Source organism: Netta rufina (genome assembly GCF_964035555.1).
Source record: "Netta rufina genome assembly, chromosome: 19".
NCBI classification, from domain to species: domain Eukaryota; kingdom Metazoa; phylum Chordata; class Aves; order Anseriformes; family Anatidae; genus Netta; species Netta rufina.
The window spans coordinates 8572593-8595612 of NC_140143.1; the positions used below are offsets into that span (position 1 = coordinate 8572593).

Sequence of the window (23020 nt, forward strand, 5' to 3'; positions counted from 1 at the left end):
ATGTGGTTTTTGAGGCTGGACGTGGTTTTTGAGGCTGTGCAGCCCCGTGATTGCCCCATTCCCGACAAACCCAGCCATCCTGCTGCAGCAGGGAGGTGGAGGCAGCCTCCCCTGGTGGGACCCTTTCTCTCTGGAGAAGATGCAGGACAGGGGTAGGGGGCCCTATGCTCCTGCAAATTCCTGCATTTCTGTAATTCATCGTCTACCCCAGGGCTAAGCCTCTGTGACCTTCCTGCACACCTTAATTCTCCCCCCAGTGCCATGGGGCTGGTAAATCCCACCACAATGGGAGCCTGTGAGCCTCAGGGGGATCTTTCCAAGCAGAGCTGCCCTGTGCTTAGTATGGCTGATATACGCTTAATTTAACGAATGACAATATTGACTTTTTTCCCCCGTTCCTACCCGGATCTCCAAGCTGATAGATTAGCTGACTGTGACTTTGGCAGGACCAGCTCCAGCCCGTGGGGGAAAGGGCCGACTTGGGCAATGCCTCGCATCACCTTTCAGGAAAGGGTACAGCTCCTTTCCAGAGGCAAACAATGGCCGTGACCTGCCCAGGCACCCTGTTTCCTCCTTCTGTGGGCAGCCCTGGTGTGTGACCCCAAGCTGGGTGCGGTGCGAGGGGGGTGGGGGGGTGCCCAGGACGTGTTTGCCTCCACGTGTCCCCCAGCTCCCCTGTGCTGGCACTGTCCCCATGGCCCTGCTCTCCTCCAAGCTGTGCAGAGGAAAAGGATCTGAGGGTGTTGTTGGCCAATGCCTGCCTGAACGTGAGCCAGGAGTGTGCCCAGGTGGCCAGGAAGGCCAATGGCACCCTCGTTGTGTCAGGAACAGTGCAGGCAGCAGGAGCAGGGAGGGGATCGTCCCCTTGAGCTCTGCTCTGGCGAGGCTGCACCTTGAGTGCTGGGTTCAGCTTTGGGCCCTTCAGTACCAGAAGGACATCGAGGCCCTGGAACGTGTCCAGAGCAGGGCTACGAAGCTGGGGAAGGGCCTGGGACACGAGTCCTGTGAAGAGCAGCTGAGGGAACTGGGGGTGGGCTGGAGAAGAGGAGGCTCAGGGCAGAGCTCATTGCTCTCTGCAACTGCCTGAAAGGAAGGGGTGGGGAGCTGGGGGTCGGCCTCTGCTCACAGGGAACTGTGACAGGACTGAGGGAATGGCCTCAAGTTGTGCCAGGGGAGGTTCAGGTTGGCAGTGAGGAGACATTTCTCCTCAGAAAGAGCAGCCAGGCGCTGGGATGGGCTGCCCAGGGGGGTGGTGGAGTCCCCATCCCTAGGGGTGTTCAGGGAAAGGTTGGACGTGGTGCTTGGGGACAGGGTTTATCCCTGGAGTGTTTAACGTGGTGCTTGGGGACATGTCTCAGTGGGTGGCACTGAGGGCTGCACCAGACATGGGCCCACAGCAGCAGCCCCATTACGCCCCCCCCCCCGCCACTCTCAAGATGGCCGCGCGGCCCGGCCGCCACTCCCAAGCTGGCCTCCACGCCCCGCAGCGCGCATGCGCCCCACCCCCGCTGCCCTTCCACCTCCCCTCTCTGTACAAGCCACTCCCAAGATGGCGCCCGCAACTCCCGCGCATGCGCGCTGCCCCCCGCCGCTCCCAAGATGGCGGCGCGGCAGTGACGGGACGGAGCCGGGAGGGGAGCAGCAGCAGCAGCAGCAGCGGCGGCGGCTGCCCGGTGGAGCGCGGCCTCGGCTCCCTGCGGCACCATGATCCCGAGCGAGGAGGTTTCGGCCCGCAGGAGGGAGATCGAGGGCAAACTCAAGCAGGTGGGGCCGGCCCGGGGGTCTGCGGCGGGGCCTGGGCGAGGGGCCGGGCCCGCAGCCCCCGCGCGTTGCTGTGGAGACGGGCCCGGGGCCTCCCCCCCCACACATCCCCTCCCCTCAGGGCCTGGGGGGGCTCCGTGCACCACGGGGCTGCTCTGAGGGGCTGGGGGGTGCGGGGTGGCTGCACCGCTAATGGGGTGTGGGGGGGTGTGTGTGTGGTGTAAATCTTTGGGGTACGGCTGTCCGCACGCTTGTGGGGTCGGTGTGTTTGGGGGAAAGGAGTAATCTGTAAAAAAAAACCTGCTGCTTATCGTATATATCTCACCTGGGGTTAAATGGCCTGGTATCTGTTAGGATAAAAAGTGGTCAAAAGTAGCCTCAGCGTCGTGTCATAAATGGCTCAGTCCCAAAATAGGGTTATAATCAAAGTTTACAATTTATTAAAAGAATGGAGGTAAGCAAACAGCGCTGGGTGTGTCGGGAGTCTCTGCTCCACCTAGACGCACACCAGTTACATCAAGCGGCTGATTTTTATGCTCCTAGGCTGATACATACTCATTACTACTTCTAAAAAAAACCCAGGGTTATTATAATATCTCACAGTCAGACCAAAGGCGGATTGCTGCTGCGTTCAGGGCTTGTGAAACCCTGCGCGTGGTGTTGAGCGGGCTAAATGTTGGGTGTTCTGCAGTGAGAACTAACTGCGTGTTTCATCCTGATGACAGGAGGAAGAAACTCTGTCCTTTATCAAAGAGAGTCTTGAGAAGAGCGACCAGCTCACGAAGAACATGGTAAGGAGGTCCTTGAGGTTCAGCCTTACTGCTGGGTGTAGGGCTGCTTGTCCTTAGGAAAATCCATTTTCAAGAGCCTCGTTGTGCCTGTGTGAAGAATATACAGTAATAAGCCACGTGTTCTACATCTGTATTTTACATTTAACTGGCTGGGCAAAAGGGAAGGCTGATGAATGTTTGAAACCCAAGCCTCTTTCCTGGGAAAATGTGGGTATAAATGCACCTTTGGCTTTACAGTCTGTCATTTCTCTTGGGAAGAGATATTAACAAACACCAAACTAATTTGTGCAACAGCATCCCATCATTGCTTCATAAAGGCAGGTCTCATTTGGGGTTTATTTTGAAAATGTTTTGCTGAAGAGGTAGAATGTAATTATTGCACTCTAAGTGGTGCTAGTAAGCCCTCAGCTGGCATGCTGTGCCCAGTTTTGGGGTCAGTGACTTAAGAAAGTCACAGACACATCACTAGAGAAATCTGGAAAGCATAGCATAGGAGTGCGTCTTGAAAGAAGTACGTTTTGTCCTGGAACAGATGACATTAAGGCACCCTTTATGCGCTTGCTGAGGCTTTTCTGAGTAGTAGAGCCCGGGATAGAAGCTGGGACCTGAAGGTCTGGGACTGCCCCAATCTCGCTGTTAACTTCCTGTGTGGATCCTGTGGAAGGATGTCCTCAGCTCTCTCTGTTTCTCTCTGTAGGTTTCCATCCTATCCTCCTTTGAAAGCCGTTTGATGAAACTGGAGAACTCGATCATCCCGGTCCACAAACAGACAGAGAATCTGCAGCGCTTGCAGGAGAATGTGGAGAAGACCTTGTCCTGCTTGGATCACGTCATCAGTTACTACCACGTGGCTAAAGACACGGAGAAGATCATAAAGGAAGGGTGAGTTCAGCAGCTGGATCTTTCTGGGGAGCTTCATCCTATTGATCTTTTGGGACAGAAGGAGGTAGGAGCTGACTCTGCACACTTAAAATGTTCTTTGTATCCTTTCCATGTTATCCCCTCACACCAGTCCTCCGGAAAGCTTCCTGACTTGAATATCAACAATCCCCAGAGGGCAAAGTCTGCTCAGGCTCTGCACTGATGTCTCTCCCAGATTTTACTCGCATTTTGCCATATGAAGCTCGCTGGTGGCTTCTCTTCTTTGCTCTTTCCACAAGAGTTCTTTCTGCCCTGGCAGGAACTGCACAGTTGTGGCAAGAAGTGCAGTCGAAACAGAATTCATGATCTCCTCTTACCCAGAAAGAAAGAAATTAGAATTTTCTGTATTATTTTCGTCTGGAGTTTGGTCTGGTGCTTGCTTGGCATTTTCTTCCTTTGGTCTTTGGGGCACCGCTTTTTATTTTTGCTTTTATTTTTAGCCCCACCGGGAGGCTGGAGGAATACTTGAATTGCATGGACAAAATCCAGAAGGCAGTGGAGTACTTCCAGGACAACAGCCCGGACAGCCCAGAGCTGAACCGCGTGGTAGGTCGCAGATCTGGAAGCTGGCGGTGGGGGGAGAGGGATGGACGGACAGACAGACAGATATGTGCCGCTTGCCCTCCTGCTGCAAGAGGCTGGTGGGCTTGCTGCCTGGTGAAAAAGGTGTTTGGGCACAGCTAAAAAAAAAATAAATGTGGTTTTTGGCTTCTTTTTAAATCTGAGCCCGGCAGTGTTTCTGCTTGTGGTGTTCTCCTCATGCTTTGTGCCATTCAGACTTGTGAAAGCGTTTCGTGCGCGTGTGGTGGAGTCGATTGAGCTTCCCCCTGGGTACCTCTTGTCCGTCCTTCAGTTGCTTGAGCAGGATGTGAGATCTGTTGCAATTCCACTTGTAAACTGAGCAACTCCCAGGCATTTTTGTATTTAATTCACCTTAAAAGTCTCTTAGTTACAGGCGTTGTCGGAGCTTGAAGCATGCGGTACTTGACAGTGGTTAGAAACACTACAAAATGTGAGACCTCATGCAGAAAGACCCGTGAGTGATTACAGAAACCCTGTGCTTCTTCTATCCCTCTGCTCTTTTGTGCCAGAAATCCCTTTTTGAGAGGGGAAAAGAGTCGCTGGAGTCGGAGTTCCGCAGCTTGATGACACGGCACACCAAGCCAGTCCCGCCCATCCTCATCCTGGACCTGATCAGCGGCGATGATGAGATGGAGACACAGGAGGAGATGTCGCTGGAGCACCTCCCGGAGAGCGTCCTGCACGATATCATCCGCATTTCTGGCTGGCTGGTGGAAAACGGCAGGAACCAAGGTGGGCATTGCTCCTGGCTGAGAGCAGAAGTGGAGTGGTGAGGGTTGTTGTCAGCAGGTAAGTGTGCAAATCACACACCTCCAGCCGTGAAGCCTCTGCTCAGGTGAGGTTGGGACTGACAAAGCAAGAGTCATGCTGCTGCTGGTAGCTGGCAGCACAAGCAAAACGAGAAAAAGCTTTAGTGACATCTTCTAGGGTAGGAGTTTGTCTCTGTTCAATTCCCTTCTGAAGAGCCTGCGTCCTTATGCTGTTTGTAGTAGGGCTGAAACGCGCTCTGTCAGTTCAACAGTGATCTGATGAGAACAAAAGCTGCATAAGTAAAGCACAAATCATTCAAAAGCATAGCCTGGCCTGTAGCAGAAATCCCTGACAGGGGCACGTTATTTAAAGTGCATCTGCAACACCTTCTGTTGGAGCTGCAGTCACCTAGGGCCCAGGTGCTCCACCTGTACAAGACACTGATAACAACTCCCCTGGAGAAACTATTTATGAACAAAACCTTGTGTGGTAAATGTGACCAGAAAGGGGTGTAAAAGCAGCACAGGATTTTTTTTTCCCAGTCAATACACATCTCTTCTTTCCTGGTCTGCAGCACCAGAACCTGCCTACACCTCTATACTCCTTTATTGACTTCCCATCGTTTCCAAAACTGATGTGCTCTTGGTAGTAGCGTGTGGACTTACTGGTGGGTGTGGTGGGAGGGCAGGAGTGAACGCTGCAGGGGAAGGAAGCCAGGTTCGGAAGAAATCAGGAGATTTTTCTGGCTTTCGTGTACAAACTGGACAGGAGCTGACCCTGCAGTGTGGGAGGTGGTCTCTGTGCTGGAATCAAATGCAAGAGATCCTTAAGGAAGGAGTTCTGAGGGAGCTGGGCTGGAGAAGAGGCAGGCTCAGGGTGCGGCATTGCCATGGGGAAGGGAAGGGAGTGGAGATGGAAGAAGGGTGAGCAAGAGATGGGAGGGGAGAGCAGTGTGCTGAACCCTGGGTTAATCAGCTCGTCCTCTGAGGGTTCTGTTTGGAAGGAAGGCCTGGAGGTGCTAAGGTTGGGCCTGGTGTGAAAGATGTGGCAGGACACTTTATGGCTTCTTGGTTTCGAAGTCAGCATCTCAGGGCTGTGGCAGAACAGGAGAAGTTGCCTGTGGGAATGGAAGATTCAGAGCGATTGCCTGGATTCTGGTTCAGGTTTCGCTGTCTTTTATGCTGTTAGATTGTTTGCGTGCTTTGGTTTCTCTCTTGTGAAATAGAGAAACACCTGTCTCCTCCGTACTAAGATTTTGCTCTTTCTCTTGAGTCTGTGTTTTGGTTTCTTCCTGGATTTAGCACTGCTGGATTTGATATTTTGGTAGGAAAAAATGCTTATCTGGGGTCTCACATCAACACTGTTAAGCCCTCTTTGGGCCACAGCGTTTCACAGGAAAGGTTTGTTTTTTCCTTTCCGTTTATTTATGACCTCGTTTCTACCTCGTCTCTTTAGATTTCATGACAGTGTACTTCCAAATCCGCTCTGTCCAGCTCGACCGCTCCATCAAGGGGCTGAAGGACCACTTCCGAAAGAACAGCTCCTCCACGGGGGTGCCGTATTCCCCTGCCATTCAGAACAAGAGGAAGGACACCCCCACCAAAAAGCCAGTCAAGAGACCAGGTGAGTCCGAGCGGGGGATCCCTGTAACGTGTCACCATCGCCCCTGGGTATCTGACACGCTTCTGCAGGGCTTCTGCCTGCTGACAGGGCAGGAGCAGGGTGGGATTTCAGAGAGGAGCACCTCTTCTCGGTGTTGAAGCCAGGGCAGAGGTTACAGACCTTGTTTCCAACTCTCAAATCATCAGGTCTGTTCTCTGGGTAGTGTGAAGAGGTGGGACGGGGCAGGATGGGGTCTGTGTGCAGAGAAAGAAAAGGCCGTTACCTTAACAAAGGAGATGAGCAGAAAGAGACCTGAGAGAGGAGGAGATGAATGTGGTTTGAGAACACTTGTCCTCAGCCCTGGAGCTTGGATTGCATCCAGTGTTACAGCAAAATGGAAAACTGAGACCTGCTAAAGCACATCACTTTAATCACTACTTACGTGTAAATAATTACTGGGCTAGGAGACTGAGAATCCCTCAGAACTTGGAAGAGGGACTAGGAATTTGCCTACAGATCCAGAGTCATCCTAATCAAATTCTGGAAGAGCTTTTTAAAGCTTTTGCCTCAGGCTGTCTCTGGAAGAGATGAACGTGGCTGGGGAGTTATTCCACCTCTCCTCATAATGGAGTTTTGCTGCATTTTCTGCAGCTGGGAGGCTGGTCGCTCCCGTGTGCTGCTCCAGTGTGGAGCTGGCGTCCTGGCCTCTGAAATGTGCCACCTAGTGGGAAAACGGCCAGAAGGAGGGCCAGCAACAGCCAGCGTGCACCTCTGACAGCAGAGCAGCGATGCTGTCCCTCTGCGTGTCCCCAGCACCCTGTTTTCTCCTGTGTAATAGTGATGGAAGTCAGAAAAGTTTGGATTTCTGGGGGTTTACCCGGCAAAAACTTTCTCACCCCAATATTTTTCCTGCATTGTCCAAACCCTTCAAATGAGTTCAGGAAAATACGAACTTAAGAGCTGCGGGCAGGGACTGGGAATGGATGGGATGGGGAAAGGGAGGAAAAGGAACCCATTTTAATCGTGTTGTGTTTATTTCTATAATCCTGATGTGAATGCAGTCCTCATCCCAGGTAACGTGCGTCTATGTGTGTGTGTGTGCTGGCCCTGGTGCTCGCTCTCTTCACTTCTGAATGGAGGGGCTTTGGTGGGCCTCTTCGTGCTACAGCAGGGGGTGTGCCTGGGATATTTGGAGAGGGCAGGCTGCCCGGGGAGGGCTGTGACAGCCAGCGATCGCCCCTCTGGGCTTCTAAAATCAATCTGTGCCGCTGCTGCTGTGCCCTGGAGCTGTTCCTGAGAGCTGAAGCATGAATTGCAGCTGGTGAACAGCTCTTACGCTTCAGGGAGACAGTCAGAAGTGGAGGAGATTTTTTTCTTTTCATGGGAAGATTAAAAAAAATCACTAGGAATAGTGGTTTTTTTTTTTTTTTTTTTTTTTTTAAATGAGCCTTGGATCTTGGATGCTCACAGAGAGAGCAGAGAAAACAGCCCACGTGTTTGAGAAGCGTTTGCTCTCTACAAACCAGGCTCCTCCAAAATGGATGCGGTTGGGCATCCAAAATCACTTGTCACGATGAATGTCTCAGCTGTAAATTTGCCAGGAGATTTTGGCATCTTTTGGCCAAGTTTAATGCGAGTTTGTGAGTCGGGCCAGGTAGCAGGCACCGAGCACAGCCTGAATGCTCTCGCAGAGCTCACAGTGCATGAAGGAAAGGATTTCAAGTGATCTATTGGGGTATTGCAGTCTCAAGGAGATATATAAATATAATATAATAATGGCTCATTTGTCTCCAGTCTTCTGTGAACAAGGACACAGAACCAGGCTGTAGCTCCTGAAGGACAGGGGTGGTTAAACCTCATACAGCAGCCATCCCTTATGGCTGCTAAATTGTACTGAAATGAAGTTAGAGAGGAGGGAAAAATAATCCTTGAGCAGAGGTTCACCAGCTTCTCTGCAGTTCTGTCAGCTTTCAAGGACAGCTCCAGAGGCGAAGGTCTGATACTCTCTCCACGGTGGCACTGTGCGTAACAATATTCCTCTGGTGGCATTGATTCACCTGCTTTAGCCTTTGTTCAGCTATGGACAAAGATTTTTTTTTGTGCATTCCCTTCAGAAAGGGAATTCCCACAAAACTGTGTTCCAGACGAGGGGTTTTCTCGCTGTTTCACCAAGGGAGTTGCTTTCCTTATTCCTTCAGGAAGAATATCCCAGCGCACACCCCAGCGCACACTTTAACCTCTTGCAGGGGGTAAATAACAAACTAAATCTGACGTGCTGTAACCTTTTTACAACCCAAAATGGAAGGGAGGTGGCAGCTAAAGGGAAGGTAAGCTACTAGGGACAAGCTAACCAGGCAGAGACCCTCTCCCTCCCTCCCCCAGGCACTGGAGAACACGTTCCTCGTCCATGCTTTGTTTCAGAGTCTTCATCTCTCCATCACTGCTGCATTTGTTGGTGCACCCTGTTCTGTTTCCTCTTGTTCCAGCATGCAATTAAAACTTTGACTGCTGGAGATGCTTCTAAAGCCAAATCGTCTCCTCTTGGCTGCAACTTGCCAAGTCAAGTAGAAGCAGTCTGTGGCCTTTTTATTTATTTTTTTTTAAAGCAGTTTGCTGTGTGAAATGTCAGCAGCCTGCCTCAGAGGACGAGCGCATTCAGGTTCCCCAATTGTCCTGTTACAAACATCTGCTCGTAAAATCCTGAAGGGATTGCTTCTGTGTGAGGCCTGTGGAGGCAGCGCGGGGTTGGCTTGGGAGCAGGAGGCAGTTCAGAAACTCTCTAAATTACCAGAAGTTTGGGAGGGACGGGGCACGGGGTACCTATAAGCAATAACCACGGAGCTTCAGCCAGTTTTGTACAGATTCCTGCGGTTGGTGCTAAAGAAAAGGGGGTGCGTTGCTCTTCTGCTTGGCTAGAAAATTGAGTAGTGGAAGAGAAAAACAGGAGAACAACATCGAGTTGGAAAACTCTGCTCCATGTACGCCCCCAAACCATTTTATTTAAACAGGCTCAGGAGCAAAAATCTCCGGTGTTGTCTGAATTTTATTATTTATTTTTTTTGGTGGGCTCTACAAGCTGCAGGGGAGCCGTTTGCAGTTTATCTCCTGCCTCCTAGCAGTGCAGGTAGCACCTCGCAGCTGGGTGAACCTGAGGACAGGCTGTGTGGGGCCCGTGGGGCAGAACGAAGAGCCTGTTCCCATTTCCAGCTTCCCCTGTTGATGGCTGTCTAGCTGGAACGTGATGCTTTCACTAGCAGCTGAAACACCATCCTGGCCATCCCATTTGGTCTGCGAGCTGCCTGAGGAGGGAAAACAAGTACAGAACAAAAGCATTTGGTTTTCACCAGAATTCATTAAAGCCTAATTACAACACCAAGTGAGGGGGATGCAGCAGCACTCAGGTGATGCCCACAAACACTTGGGGTGTGTGTGTTGGCCTAAACCCGGGTAATTGTGCATATGCCATGTGCACAGGGCAGCAGAGGCAGTAGAAACCGTCAGGGCTGAGCTGTGGGGATGTGTGCTGCATCCCTGGGAAGTGAGAGCCTCTGGGCAGCAACAGCAGTTGCACTCTGCTTGATTTTTACACCAATTTACCCATTTTTAATATTTATTTTTTTTCTGAAGGCAAGTAGAAAAGATCAAAGAACTGGTAGAAGAACAGCAGCTGGGTTGAGCTCCAGCGTATCAGCTGGGCCATGATATCAGCAATAATAATAATCATGAAATAGCTCAGTGCATATCTTCAGGGCTTTCTGCTGCCCTGCTCGCTCAGAGGAATTTCACGTTGTGCCCAAACGCTGGAGGTTTCTGAAAGTAGCTAAGAATAAAGTGGAAATGTTGGGGATGGAAAGCACCAGGAGACCTGGAGGAAGTGATTCTGGGATCAGATGTGCAGGAAGAACGTGGAAGAAACTGGGAACAAATCCATCAGCACAAGGGCACGGGTCTTCCCACCTGCCTACCGTGGGTCTAGAGGGAAGGATTTTCCTGCCAGACCAACGTGGAAGATTCCCTCAGCCCACCCCGAACCCGATCGCTGTGTAGGGTTAGGATTAGGGTTTGGGGAGGGAGAAAGTGCAGCGCCCCGTTGTGAGTGGGGTTGTGAAGGGGCTGCCAGAGGCGTGCCAAAAGGTTTCACTCCAGGGCCCTTTTTGAGGTGGCCCCAGGTGGGTGCTGGAGCTGGTGGGTGCCTGGGGCTGGGGTTGGGGTTTGGAAGAGCTCAGAGCCCTGCTGTGAGGCCATCCCCATGTCATTGTAGGAACTTTCTGCACGTTTGAAGTATTTATTGCTTTAAAATGGAGGGCTGATTCTCAGCATTGGCAGCCGGGTTTTTATTTCTTGGATCTTTTCCTTTCATTTACTCAGCCCGATTCTGTTTCATCTGGGTTTTCTACGGAGAGTCCTCCTGCCTTCCTAAAACTCTCCGTTCCCTGTTGTGCAGGCAACGGCAGCGCTCTGCTGTGGGAGTGTGTCCATGTGCTTGTGATAATTGCAGCTCGTTGCATGACCACTAACCTCTTAATGTGGAAACAGCGCTTAGTTTTCAGTTGTCCCATTAATGCTTCTGTTTTGTGCTTCCTAGCTGTGTATCCAGCAGCAGCTTTTGTTCAGTCCTGTCTGTTTTTTTTTGTGTGTGTTAAGTATAAATCTTTTAACCCCGTGTTATTTATTTTTTTTTCCATGGTTTTAATTGATTTGCAGTTCCTTAGAAGAAAAAGTGTCTTGGGGATTAGGGTGCCTTAATGCGAGTTAGACATGGGTGGGCAGCGTCCTTTATTCGGTGGTCTCTAGGATGGGGATTGCTGCTGCAGCACTGCTCTCTGAAGTCCCGAGGTTGTCACCCTTTGATCGCTTCCTCTCATGCCAGAGATCGTTCGGTGCCTTGGCTGCGGGGATCTATGTTGAGCATGCTCAGGAATTACCCAGGATTGGCACCTTTTTTTTTGGCACCTGCAAGGGAAGAGCTGCGATTGTGGCTCTGGGGGGCAGGCAATGCGTTGCTGGCTATAAATTGTCCACAGCCCAGCTCAGGGAAGGCTCCTGTGCTGCAATGCAGAGTGCCAGCTTCAATAAAAACATCCCGGGGAAGGAAGCTGGGGTCAGATTTTCCCAGCCAGCCTTCCCAGCTCACCAAACTGCCCCGAGCGCTCCCTGATTCCTTAGCTGTGGCCGGACTTCACGTCCTCCCCTTGAAGAAGGGAGACAACCCGAAAACAACTCTGGCATCCACACGCTCGGGCACGAGTTTTGGGTTCTTGCTGGTCCTGTGCTGAGCATGCTCGGTGCCCAGCACCCTCCTGCTGGGCCCAGGTGGCAGCTGCTGGTGAAGGGCTGGTGTTCTGGGTTTTGTTTTCTTTCACTCATTTTCTAGGTCTTCTTGTCTCTTCTCTCTGGCTCTGGTGACAGGCACGATCCGTAAGGCTCAGAACCTTCTGAAACAGTACTCTCAGCATGGTCTAGATGGGAAAAAGGGGGCCTCTAACCTCATTCCTATGGAAGGTAATCACAGCTCCAGCTACTTCTTCACCCTTGAGCTTCTCTGTGTACCAGCCTTGCTTTTCCAGGTGGGGCTTCCGTTAGCCGAGCGCTTGGTGGGCAGTGCCAGGGAAATACGGTCCTTGGGCAGCCAGGGGGGTGCTGGCAGCCCAAACCACTGATCTGAGTTTGTGTCTAAATTTCGAAGGCTTGGTGGACAAAGTCCAGGTGGAATCTCACCAGGAATCTCCTGGTAAAGCAGTCAGTCCGCCCTAGGCACGTGGCTAACGGAAGCTCTGCTCTGCTGACATCTGCCTGTGGTGTTTCTGTTCTCTTTCCCTGTTTTGCCTGGACTTTGAGACGTTCAGTTTCCCAGTGACCTTTCCAAACCTGATGCAGAAGTGTCAGGCCACAGCGAGCCCAGGGCATCACGCCTGCACATCTCTGCAAAGACCAACCTAAAGGGTCTCCTGCGTGCCGACCTCTGCTCGTAGAGGTCGTACCAGACAGGGGAAAGGATGTAATTTGCTTCAAAGCACCTATAAGACCTTTTTCCCTTCTGCTACATATTCATCTGAAGTGGATTTCTTCAGCATCTACGTTGTAGTCTGCTGAATCCCAGATAGTGACTGACATCACTTACTGGGGAAAAAAATTCTCAGTGCTGAGCAGGAGGGTGAATTTTGAGTTTGAATTTGTAACAGTTGTGGGTACAAATTGGGTTTCTAGTGCCCATTATCCCATTCAGAGCTTACGGCAGGAGGTCCAAGTGACACCTGTGCCCCAGGAAATGATTTAACTCGCTTCTCATCAGGTTTCAAAGGGTTGCTACTGCTGCATAACCCCATAACGCATAAATTCGGTTAGGTAGCATTCCCGGGACTGTGTAGGGAAAAAAAAAAAGTCCATCAGATCAAATAAGCCAAGCTTGAAGCGGCTTCCAGCCCGTGTGAGCATCCGTGCTGTAACCACCCTGGATAAATTGCGCCTTCTGTTTGTGCCGGCTGCCATCCCACTAGGTCATGAGCATGATTTACGAGTTAAACATCTTTCCGATACCCTGAGCGACAAGCACGGGCCGGCTGCTGGTAAGTACCGTGTTGGCACCTCGTAACAAGCTGCCTAACAGCCCTTCCTTGCAGCATGCTTCACGCTCCTGGTGGCTGTTCCTCTGCGTGGGCAGCCCTGGAGCATGGGCCTGGCCTGGCTGTGAAGCTCTGGCTCTCCTCAGTCGAGTTCACTCCCACTAATCGCACAAACCCACGCCCTCAGGCAGGGGACCCCGATTTTGTCTAACCAAACCTGGGGGCCACTGTGCTGAGGGGCTTTTTCGGCGCTGAAGCAAAGCAAACAGGGCAAGGCCGACGTGTGGCGTGCCGTTTGGTGGGCTGCTCTCCACCGCAGGCCATGTGTAAAACCACGTTTGTGTGCCACGTGCTGCCCACAGCTTCTAAAAAATCACTCTGAGGGACCCGTCAGTGTAGGGAAGAATTGGGCCTTTCTCCATCAGAAGCTGCAGATGCTGCTGGGAGGAGGGTAGCAGCAGCAGCAGCAGCCTTAGGAAAGGCCTCTGCGTAATTTTCTTCTTTTATAGTGGTTACTGCAGGGGTCTGAGCAGCGCAGGGTGATGTGAGCCCGTTTGTGTGTGTCCTGCTGACACATCCAGCTCGTGGCTGGCACCAGTAGGTGGGTGCCCTCGTATTCTCCTGGCCCTTCTTATGCCTACCACAGAGGTTCCTCACTATGTCTTGGAGACATTCACGTGCTAGAACTCAAAAATGCACATTTGTACACAGCATTTGGTGGCAGATACCTCACCTAACTGCGCTGATGCTCCTGCTTTGTAGGATTTAGTAGTTATCCGCCTGTTATTTTCTTTGGTTACTGCCTGTAGGAAGAGGCTGCCTTCCAGGAGAGCCTCCATTTCCAAGAAATGTTGATGCAACGTGGCAGCTCTTCATCTGCATGATGGGTGGAGATAAGGAATTCTAAAAGCACAAGCAGAGATGTTGAATAATTCACCTCAGACCTTCCCTAGTCTAGTACTCTGTGTTTGAGCCCTTGATTAAATTGAGTTTGTATCCCAGAAGAGCTTCAGACTTGCCTTCTGTCACGAGGCTGGTGTTGTGCTGACGTGTCCATGCCCTGAGCTGCAGCTGACTTTGCATGCCTCCCGTGGGCAAACCAGGGGGGCAGGCGTGGTGAGGGGACAGCTCCCGGTCTCACAGCAGGACGGGCGCAGAGCCAGAGCCGCCTGTTGGAGAGGAACCTCGCGCTCTCTGCGTAATCCGAGGTCCCGGAGGGAGCAGAGCTGCTGGAAGCTCGGTGCGAATTTGGTTCTCCCTTAAAGACATCTTGCCTTTGCAGGGAGGGACGATGTGTTCGACATCGAGATCGACGCCTACATTCACTGTGTGAGTGCCTTTGTCAAACTGGCCCAGAGCGAATACCAGCTCCTGACAGAAATCGTCCCGGAGCACCACCAGAAGAAGACTTTTGATTCCCTCATCCAGGTCAGTCGAGCCTTTCCCCTTGGTTTCTCTGGTAAAGGACACATACAAATTCCTCCCCCTTTCTTTTTTGTGATGAGGACGTGGCTTACACCATGAGCTGTGGGTGCCCTGGCAGAAGTCCTGCTGCTTCCTTCTGACCGCCTGGCTTTGTTGCAGGAGTCGCTGGATAACTTGATCATGGAGGGGGATAACATTGTCTCGGCAGCCCGCAAAGCCATCATCCGCCACGACTACTCGGCGGTGCTCACCATCTTCCCCATCCTCAAGCACCTCAAGCAGATGAAGCCCGAATTTGACCAGGTCTTGCAGGTGAGTTTGGTGGGATTGGAGAGTGTCCTGTGGCTTGGGTTGTGGGGAGAACTTTTTGAAAGGGATGGAGACGGTGACTTTGAACAAAGCAGTGTCACCTCTGTCCTTCAGCGTGGACTGGGAGTGACAGCTCCTTTCCATCTGCTTCCAGCTGGAGCTGGTGACTGATGCTCCAGCCTCTTAGGTCAGGTACCACACAAGAGGAAATCTGAAAGGGGGCAAGTCCTGGTCATCACTGGGGTTGCAGCATCTTTCCCTCCTCCCTCCTGGCAGGCCAAAGAACGCAGGGTTTCACTCACTATTGCTAATGCTATAAATATTCTTCTGATACATGGAGAATTGAGAATGAGGTGCTGGGATGGGGCAGAAAGGAGGGTAGGTGCTGGACTCAGATACTGTTCATTTTCTCTGATCTGTTGTGGGACTATTTCAGGGAACTGCGGCAGGCACAAAGAACAAATTGCCAGGGCTGATCACTTCCATGGAAACTACAGGTGCGAAGGCATTGGAGGAGTTTGCTGACAACATTAAGGTAAGTTTGCCATCACCGTTATCTCCAGCAAGGCCAGCAGGCTTAGAAAAGGGGTTTTCTGAGCAGAACTCCCAGTTGAGCTTTCTGCTTTCCATGAGACCACCTAACTTCCTGACTCCAAAGCGGGGCTGTGCCTGCTGGGTAGCACCGGGGGGTCAGCTGCAAATGCTGAACACTGGCTGCTGCTCTCAAATACAGGAGGCCTCTGTAGATACCAAAGTCAATCTCAGAACTTAACTCCCTGTAAAAAGAAAGGAAAATTGCTGACTTGAAAAGCTGTGGAGGACTCGAGATGAACTGTCCCTGTATAAAGGGGGGTTGGTGAAGCTCACCTATGGGTGAGCTGAGCTTTTGATGGTGATGTGCTGAACAAAATCCCTGTGGTCCTGAGCTGTCGGTGCACAGAAGCTATGGTTTCTGAGCACCAGGAGGTGGCACTGTGAGAGACGAGTCTGAGGATGCTGAGAGGCTGGATCAACAAGGCTACGGCTCACTTGCAGCAGCAGTTGTATTGTAGATGCCTTCGGTTTTCTAACATGCTCACCTTAATGTCTTTTTCTTCCTCCTTAGAATGATCCAGACAAGGAATATAACATGCCAAAAGACGGGACAGTTCACGAACTCACCAGCAATGTACGTGAAGATGATTTGAATTGTCCTGTGTAAAAACCAGCCTCTGAAGAGGTTGTAGAGCAGTAGGGAAACTTCTTTTCTTAGATTGACCTGTCTTTGTGTTGGAAGGGCGCTTCCCTGGAGGGATCAGCTGGTTTCCCTTGCTAAGCTGTGGTGTGACTGTGTGAGTAAAACCCAGCAACAAAAAGGAGTACAGCAATCTGTTTCCTGAAGGCTTTTGAACATGTCAAGATGTGTGGTCCTTCACAATCCTTAATAGTGCAGCATAAAAGCAACCGATACCGCGTCTCCTCACTTCCCTCTCTCTCTTTCTCTTCCAGGCCATCCTTTTCCTACAGCAGTTGTTGGATTTCCAGGAGACTGCAGGTGCCATGCTGGCATCTCAAGGTACATTCATGGAGCTTATCTGGGCATGCAGTTCCTTCCCCAAATTGTCTGGGCATCTTCCCTAAAAAGACCAAACCTCAACGCGCACTGTTAGCTTGTTCTTCTCCTGTTCTTTACCCTGTGGTTTGTTTTGTCCTCCGATCTGCCCTGACTATGTAGTTGGTTGTCTGGAGAGCTCCAAGGGATGCTGAGAGTTTCCCTGCTGGCCTTCCACATTTGATCCTATCAGGTATTCTTGGGATGGCGTTTGTTGCTGGTGTGCATTATCGAATCAAGAGGATGGCTTAGCCACTTAGCTCCAAATCTGACATGGGACTGGTTCCCTGTGACTGTGTTGGACTGAGGGTGGTTGGTCCAGCTGAGTTAGCTGTGGCTGGGCTGTGTAGTGATGAATTTGCCTTCTTTCTCTGCCAAATCCACCAGTCACAGTACAACAGCAGCAGCAAGAGCGTTCTCCTCAGCATCCAGCCGTGGTCAAGCTGGGAATCCTGAGCTACGTGCCAGCACAGAGGGAGAGCATGGTTCGTGGCAGAGCAGCAGCTCCTGGTTCTGTAGTGAGCCCTCAGCTTGCTCACAGAGCTCATGTCTTCAAGTGGGTCAGAACAGAGCAGGCTGGAGAGGGGGAGAACTGGAGATTCAGGGGGCAGAGGGACCTGAGGAGGCACAGGCTGGCACTTGGAGAAAGCTCCATGAGGAGCTGGAGAAGAGGGAAGCTTACAGCTGCCTCCAGACTTAATTCCCAGGTCCTGCTTGGGAGGTTCTGCCAGCTCTGAACCCTTTTGTATTGGTCATACAGCATCATGGATGTGGTCAGACAAAAGCCACTTCCTTTTTAATTGCAGCTACGTGTCCCACCAGCTGCAGAGCTATCCTGCTGCGCAAAGCCAGCTTGAGAGAAATGCCTCTCTGCAGCCTGCTCAATTAGCAAATCTTGAAGCCGGCGTCATTATAACAGGTCTGCTAAGCAGGACTGATGTTTAGTGCCTCAGAGCCATCCGTGAGGTGACCTGGGCAGAATCCAGGCACTGTACCTCTCCTTCTGTCTGTGCAGTGTGGCCTTTGGGACCGTTTGCTGCCGGCTGCCCTCTGCCAGGGATGGGAAACGCGTGCAGTTTTCTGCAGAGCTCCCCTCAAGTGGTGGCAAAAGCAAAGCTTATCAGTTAAATACCAATCCCTTGCTCTTGCTGCCCACAGAGCAGCTCTGCAGGGCCCTGTCTCACTGCAGTGAGGGTGGGATGGCTTTGCTCAGTGTCTTGGCAAGGTTACGTGGGCCATGCATTCATTTCAAGGGCCGGTGAGCTGCTGCTGAGGATGCAGAGGAGGCTTTCTTTGGCCCTGAAAGTTAGTTTGAACTGAGGTGGGGTGAGGTGTCTTGCTAAATGCAAATAATGGTGATGCAAATAAGTCGCTAGCAGGGGCAGGAGGTTACTCAGCCTCTCCTCCGTGATCTCCAGCTCCCTTTGTGGCCTTGGAGGGACTCCTGCCTGCTCTCCGGTGTAGCTGTCTGTGGCTGCTTTGTGTTAATATCTGCTTTGTTCTCAAAGGGATGGCGGTCTCTAACCTGTGTTTTTGCACTTTGCATTTCTCTTTCTCTCTCCTCCCTCCCCTTTTCTCTCTGCTCTGCCTTAATCCTTGTAGTTCTTGGGGACACATACAATATTCCTTTAGATCCCAGAGGTAAGCAGCCTTACCCCCACACACCCGCTCACGCTGCGTTGGGCTCTTGTGATGTATGTTAATTCTTTGTCCTCCAGGAGTGGTAAATAAATTAACATCTAACTGAAAAGAAAAAAAAAAAAAAAAGGGAGGGGGGCATAATTGAAAGGGGAAAAAGGGGAGGGTGAGTAACTCTTGCCAGCGGGCTGGAGAGAATAGCGAGGGTTCGTCACCTGCAGACAAAGGGGGATGCCACATGAGCTGAAACAGGCTGCAGGCACTCCGATGGCACCGAGGCCGCTTGGCACGGGCAGCAAATTGGCCCGGCTGCTGTCGTGCTTCATCCCGAGCGCCCTCAGCTCCTCATTGTCCAACTCCCAGCAACGGGAGCCTCGAGGCCTTTCCCATGGGGCGCTTCTGAACTCAGACCACCCGAGCTAGGCCTGGCTGCCAAACTCGCTGGCAGGGGGAGGAGAAGACGGCTGCCCCGTGTGTCCCAGGGGACACAGACCCTCCCTGGAGGGCAGAAACCATCCCTCTGGTGCTCAGAGGGACGCACGGCAGCACGCAGCCACTGCGTATGGGCAGGCGATGGTGTTGGTGGGTCCCCTCGTGCAGAGCCTAGCAGGCTCTGTCAGCAGCCACGGGGAAAGCTGAAACTTTCCAGAGCCCTTCTGCTTGTCTCTGTCAGTGTTGTGTGCCTGCTCTTAACAGCTCCAGCTCATTTGTTCTCCGACTGCAGATTTCTGGTGCTTAAAACCCCTTTTTTGGGTGGTGGGGAAAGGATTTGCTTAATGATTTGATTTCTGATCAAGTGGATGTCCTCTGAGCACTAGGAAGGAGAGGAGAGGTTTCTGCCAGGATGCTCAGCACCTGATGCAGCCGCAAGGATCACAGGGTGCAGAGCTTTTTCCCCCTCACCCTGGATAATCCCCTGACAGTCGGCACCGAAGCAGGGAGCTAATTTCACTGTCGACGGGAGCTCTGTCCTAATGCCATAGCAACAGGGAAGGGGCTTGTTTGAACAGAGGCAGGCTGGCCACACGAACCCTGCCCTTCCTCCTGGCATGTTAACTGGCTTAAGGCTCTTTTCCTTGCAGAGACCAGCTCTTCAGCTAGCAGTTACAGCTCGGAGTTTAGCAGGCGGCTGCTGAGCACCTACATCTGTGAGTACCCTGCACACCTGCCTGTTTCTGCCCCCTTGGCTCTTCTTCTCATGGCTTGCTCTTGAGTGAGGCACGGGCTGTGTCTCTTGCTCCATGCGATCCTTCTCTGTTCAACCTGGAGTCTGATGGAAGGGATAGAGATAAAGGATCAGCCTGGGAGTTTCGGAGTCACAATTAGACAGGACAGAGCGCGATGCAGCAGGTTCTTTGGCTTTCAGCATCGGCTGCCTTAAACTGTTCTCACACCGGGCTTTGGGCCTTCAGCCTTGTAGGGACTGCCAGCTGCCAGAGGGGCTCTGTAAAATCTCGGTTGTGTATTTAATAGTAAAATGGTGAGATGGGTTCGTGGGACTGCCTCGTGGTGGTCTGTTATCACAGTGCTCAGGTCCATCAGGTTCCTTGAGGTGAGCCTGTGCTGTGGTGGGGCTGAGTCTGATCACTCATGCTGGCCCTGGGACTTACTGTGAGCCCATGCTGCCAGCTGCAACAAAGGCAGTAGTTCACAGGGCAGTTTTGGTTACTTGCCGAGGAAAGGTCTGTGTAAGGCTTGTAGGATTGCTAATTAGACGTGATCACACACTTCTCTGTACATGCATCTGGGGCTGTGCTCTTCGCTTTGCTGTGGGTTCCTGGTTACAGCACATAGTCCTGGGTTTGGGTTGCCAGTTACGAGAAGATTTAGTGCAAAACTTTTTCTCCTCTGTTGTTCCCTCTTTAAGGCAAAGTACTGGGCAACTTGCAGCTTAACCTTCTCAGTAAATCCAAGGTTTATGAAGACCCAGCTCTGAGTGCCATTTTTCTGCACAACAACTACAACTACATTCTGAAGTCTCTGGAGAAGTAAGTGTGCATCTCTTTGAAGTCCAAGCTGATGCTACACACAATTTTCAACCAGTCTCTGGAGTGTGTTTACTTGCAGGCCTGTCTCCTCTGTGTGATTTCTTCCATTCTTGAGACTGTTTGAAAAAGGTTTTGAAACCTTTGCCCTATTTATGGACACTGCATTACACGACGGGGGGGAGATAAAAGCATCAGAGATACCTTACGTTGCAGAGAACCCTTTCGTCTTGGGAGGATTGAGGATGTGGCTTTGGAAAGCAACGTGGAGTAGTTTCTGTTCCCAGTTCAAGCATTTCAAGATCCCTTTTATTGTAAAGGGCACAAAAGATCATGTTGATAGGGACGTGAAATGTTGCTATCTTGCTAGCAGTAGCCCTGAGAGCACCTGGCTCACAGGCTTCCTGGTGTTTTCTTCTCCTTTCAGGTCTGAGCTGATCCAGTTGGTAGCCGTGACACAGAAGACAGCTGAGAGGTCTTACCGGGAGCTCATTGAACAGCAGATCCAGACCTACCAGCGCAGGTCGGGAGATATCCTCTGCTCTTCCCTTACTTCTGTCAGAGTTTGAGACTTCTTGGGAGATTCACCACCAGTGCTGGTGGAGAGTGGGAGAGATTAGCCTTAAACACAAACTAGTTTAAAACCCAAACCAAGTATTCTGGTTCCCAAGGGATGAATCTTGGGAAATGGTCACTGTGGAAAGTTTTGGCGTGTGTGTTGCTTAGGTTGGCCTTTGGGTAATGGGTGAGGGCGTACGTGCTGTGGTGAGATGTAAATAACTCCTTCTTTTTGCTCTTTTCCCATATCATTTCAAATGCAGCTGGTTGAAGGTGACAGATTACATCCTGGAGAGAAATCTGCCCGTCTTTCAACCAGGAGTGAAGGTGAGAGGGCAGGCCAGGATGATTTAATGATGATAGCAACTGCCAGAAACATCCTGTCCCTTGTCGTAATCAAAGATTCACAGAAATCACTTTTATAGCTTGTGCCAGTATCGCTCTGTGGAGTGAATACTGTGGCTAGGACGAGATGGAGAATCACGCTGCCTTCTAATCTCCCTTGCCCCAGATTCACACAAGTCTTTTAATTTCAGCCTCCATTCTTCTCTTTTCACCTGAGCAAATGCTGCTATTTTGGATTTGCAAAGACCTTCCCTAAGAAAGGGCTCAAAGCATAAAGAGGTCTATTTTTATGCCTGTTCTGGCTGAAAATTACCCTCGTTAAATGTACTTCACATGAAAACCAATAGCTGTATGTACTGTGCTGCTCACTGCAGCTTCTCTCCTCCCTGCTTCAGGAGAAGGAATTCGAGCCAAGTAGGCAGGGTATCACTTAGGTTGGATGGGGAACCTGTGGGCAAACAGTGATGTTGGGATTTTATTTCTGGCAACGAAATAAAAACTTTTCTCTCCTTATTGCAGCTCAAGGATAAGGAGAGGCAGATGATTAAGGAGCGCTTTAAGGTAAGGAGATGGTAGAAGAACATGACTGAGGCAAACGGGGACAGAAAAAAGATCTGCCTGAGGAGAACGCCTGTCCAGTAGTGATCACCAGTGGAGGAAAATAGCACTGTTTTACAGACGTGTTTGTAGTCAGAACACTCTCCAAATTTTATTTTGGGCAGGGTTTTAATGACGGGCTGGAGGAGCTATGTAAGATCCAGAAGGCCTGGGCAATTCCAGACATGGAGCAACGGGACAAAATTCGCCGGGCGCAGAAAACCATTGTGAAAGAGACCTACGGTGCCTTCCTGAACAGGTGAGAACCTCTTGCATCATTGTCATCTCATTGGGTTTGGGTCTTTGGGACCTAGGTTAGCCAGAGCTGAAGCACTTTTCCACTGTCCTGTTGTAGCTTTTCCATCTTGTACACTAACACATCCTTAAGCTGAGCTCTGCTAGTTGCGAACACCTCCTCGTCACCCCAGTTCCTTGTTCAGGGTGAGTGCAGATGTTCTAGCTAGCACAGAGCTCGGAGCCACCCCGGGTTTACCCACGTAAACCTCAGGAGACCCGTTGTAACTAGCAAGGTCACTTGCTCCCTACAAGACAGCCCATCAGATTCAGGTGAGACCTGCTGGAGGGGAGCTGATTTCTCTGGCAGAGGAAGGACGCGGGTGGGGACGGCCTCTCTCAGTATGGAGAAGGATCTTTTGCTGCATCCTGTGTGTTGTCTTCCTTTGCAGATACGGCAACGTGCCCTTCACCAAGAACCCTGAGAAGTACATCAAGTACCAGGTCGACCAAGTGGGAGAGATGATCGAGAAGCTGTTTGACACATCAGCGTAAATCCGCAGCCCTCTTGTACTTCTCCAGCTGCCAAGTACAAGTCACTGTTCTCTCAGCAACTTTTGTGACTCCTCTCCCTCCTCCCCTGCCCCGTTGTGGCGGGCAGGGCGTTATACTTGTATTTATCAGATTTATAAACCCGTGGACACGCTACCTCCTGGCTGTCTTTGCCTCCTTCTGTGGATCCTGAGCCAAGACTCTAGATGTGCGCCGCAGTTCTGTGTCGCGGGGTCTTACGCTTAGATATTTTCAGGCTGGTTTGTAAGCGTTTATGCTTTGCACAGCTGACACAGTGAGTGTGTGAATCCTTGGGGCAGAACTTTGAGGCAGTGCTGCAGGAGCTAGATGTGGCCATCTTCATGCCAAGGCCTTTGAGAGCTTGGGGCGTGTGTGCTGTGTTTCTGTCATCTCTGTCCAGGCACCTTTTGCTCCCACCTTGCTGCTCGCTCTATTGTGGGCTCTTACCCATTGTCTGCCTGTGGTAACACTTGAAAGGTAGGGTTTCCATAGAGCTGGGAGCGCTCACAATAGCTGCTGCTTTGCAATTTGGAGCAAATCCATGATTCACCTAGGCCACCTTCACAGCAGTGAGCGTATGCTGGCACCTAATTAGCCCAGCGATGGGAGAGCCTTTGTGCCACCACCCCGAGGGGAAGGGGAGGGCATAAGGCAGACCTCGGCGTGAAGCAGGGAGTGAGAACAGATGTAGAAACGTAGGGAGCTGCGTTTTAAACCCTCTGCTGCTGCCTATCCACCAACTCTGCCTTTTTTTTTTCCTAGCAGAGGAGATTTCTCCACCCAGGGAGCCTCAGA

The 23020-nt window shown here is 51.3% G+C and overlaps 1 protein-coding gene across 2 annotated transcripts; it reads left to right on the forward strand.

Moving 5' to 3' along the window:
- The first annotated feature begins 1604 nt into the window (after window positions 1–1604).
- EXOC7 (exocyst complex component 7) lies at window positions 1605–22360 on the forward strand. Of its 2 annotated transcripts, XM_084298533.1 has the most exons (20): window positions 1605–1764; window positions 2487–2552; window positions 3250–3434; window positions 3914–4019; window positions 4565–4787; window positions 6261–6428; window positions 7469–7480; window positions 11817–11909; window positions 14253–14398; window positions 14555–14707; window positions 15141–15239; window positions 15810–15872; window positions 16193–16259; window positions 19016–19081; window positions 19801–19921; window positions 20346–20441; window positions 20740–20803; window positions 21341–21382; window positions 21544–21677; window positions 22105–22360. In XM_084298533.1, the coding sequence occupies exons 1-20, from the start codon at window positions 1705–1707 to the stop codon at window positions 22205–22207; spliced, it is 2067 nt and encodes a 688-aa protein (XP_084154659.1). In that variant the 5' UTR covers window positions 1605–1704; the 3' UTR covers window positions 22208–22360. The 2 variants fall into 2 exon arrangements, with proteins under 2 accessions (XP_084154659.1, XP_084154660.1); XM_084298534.1 differs by lacking the exon at window positions 7469–7480.
- The last annotated feature ends 660 nt before the right edge of the window (window positions 22361–23020 follow it).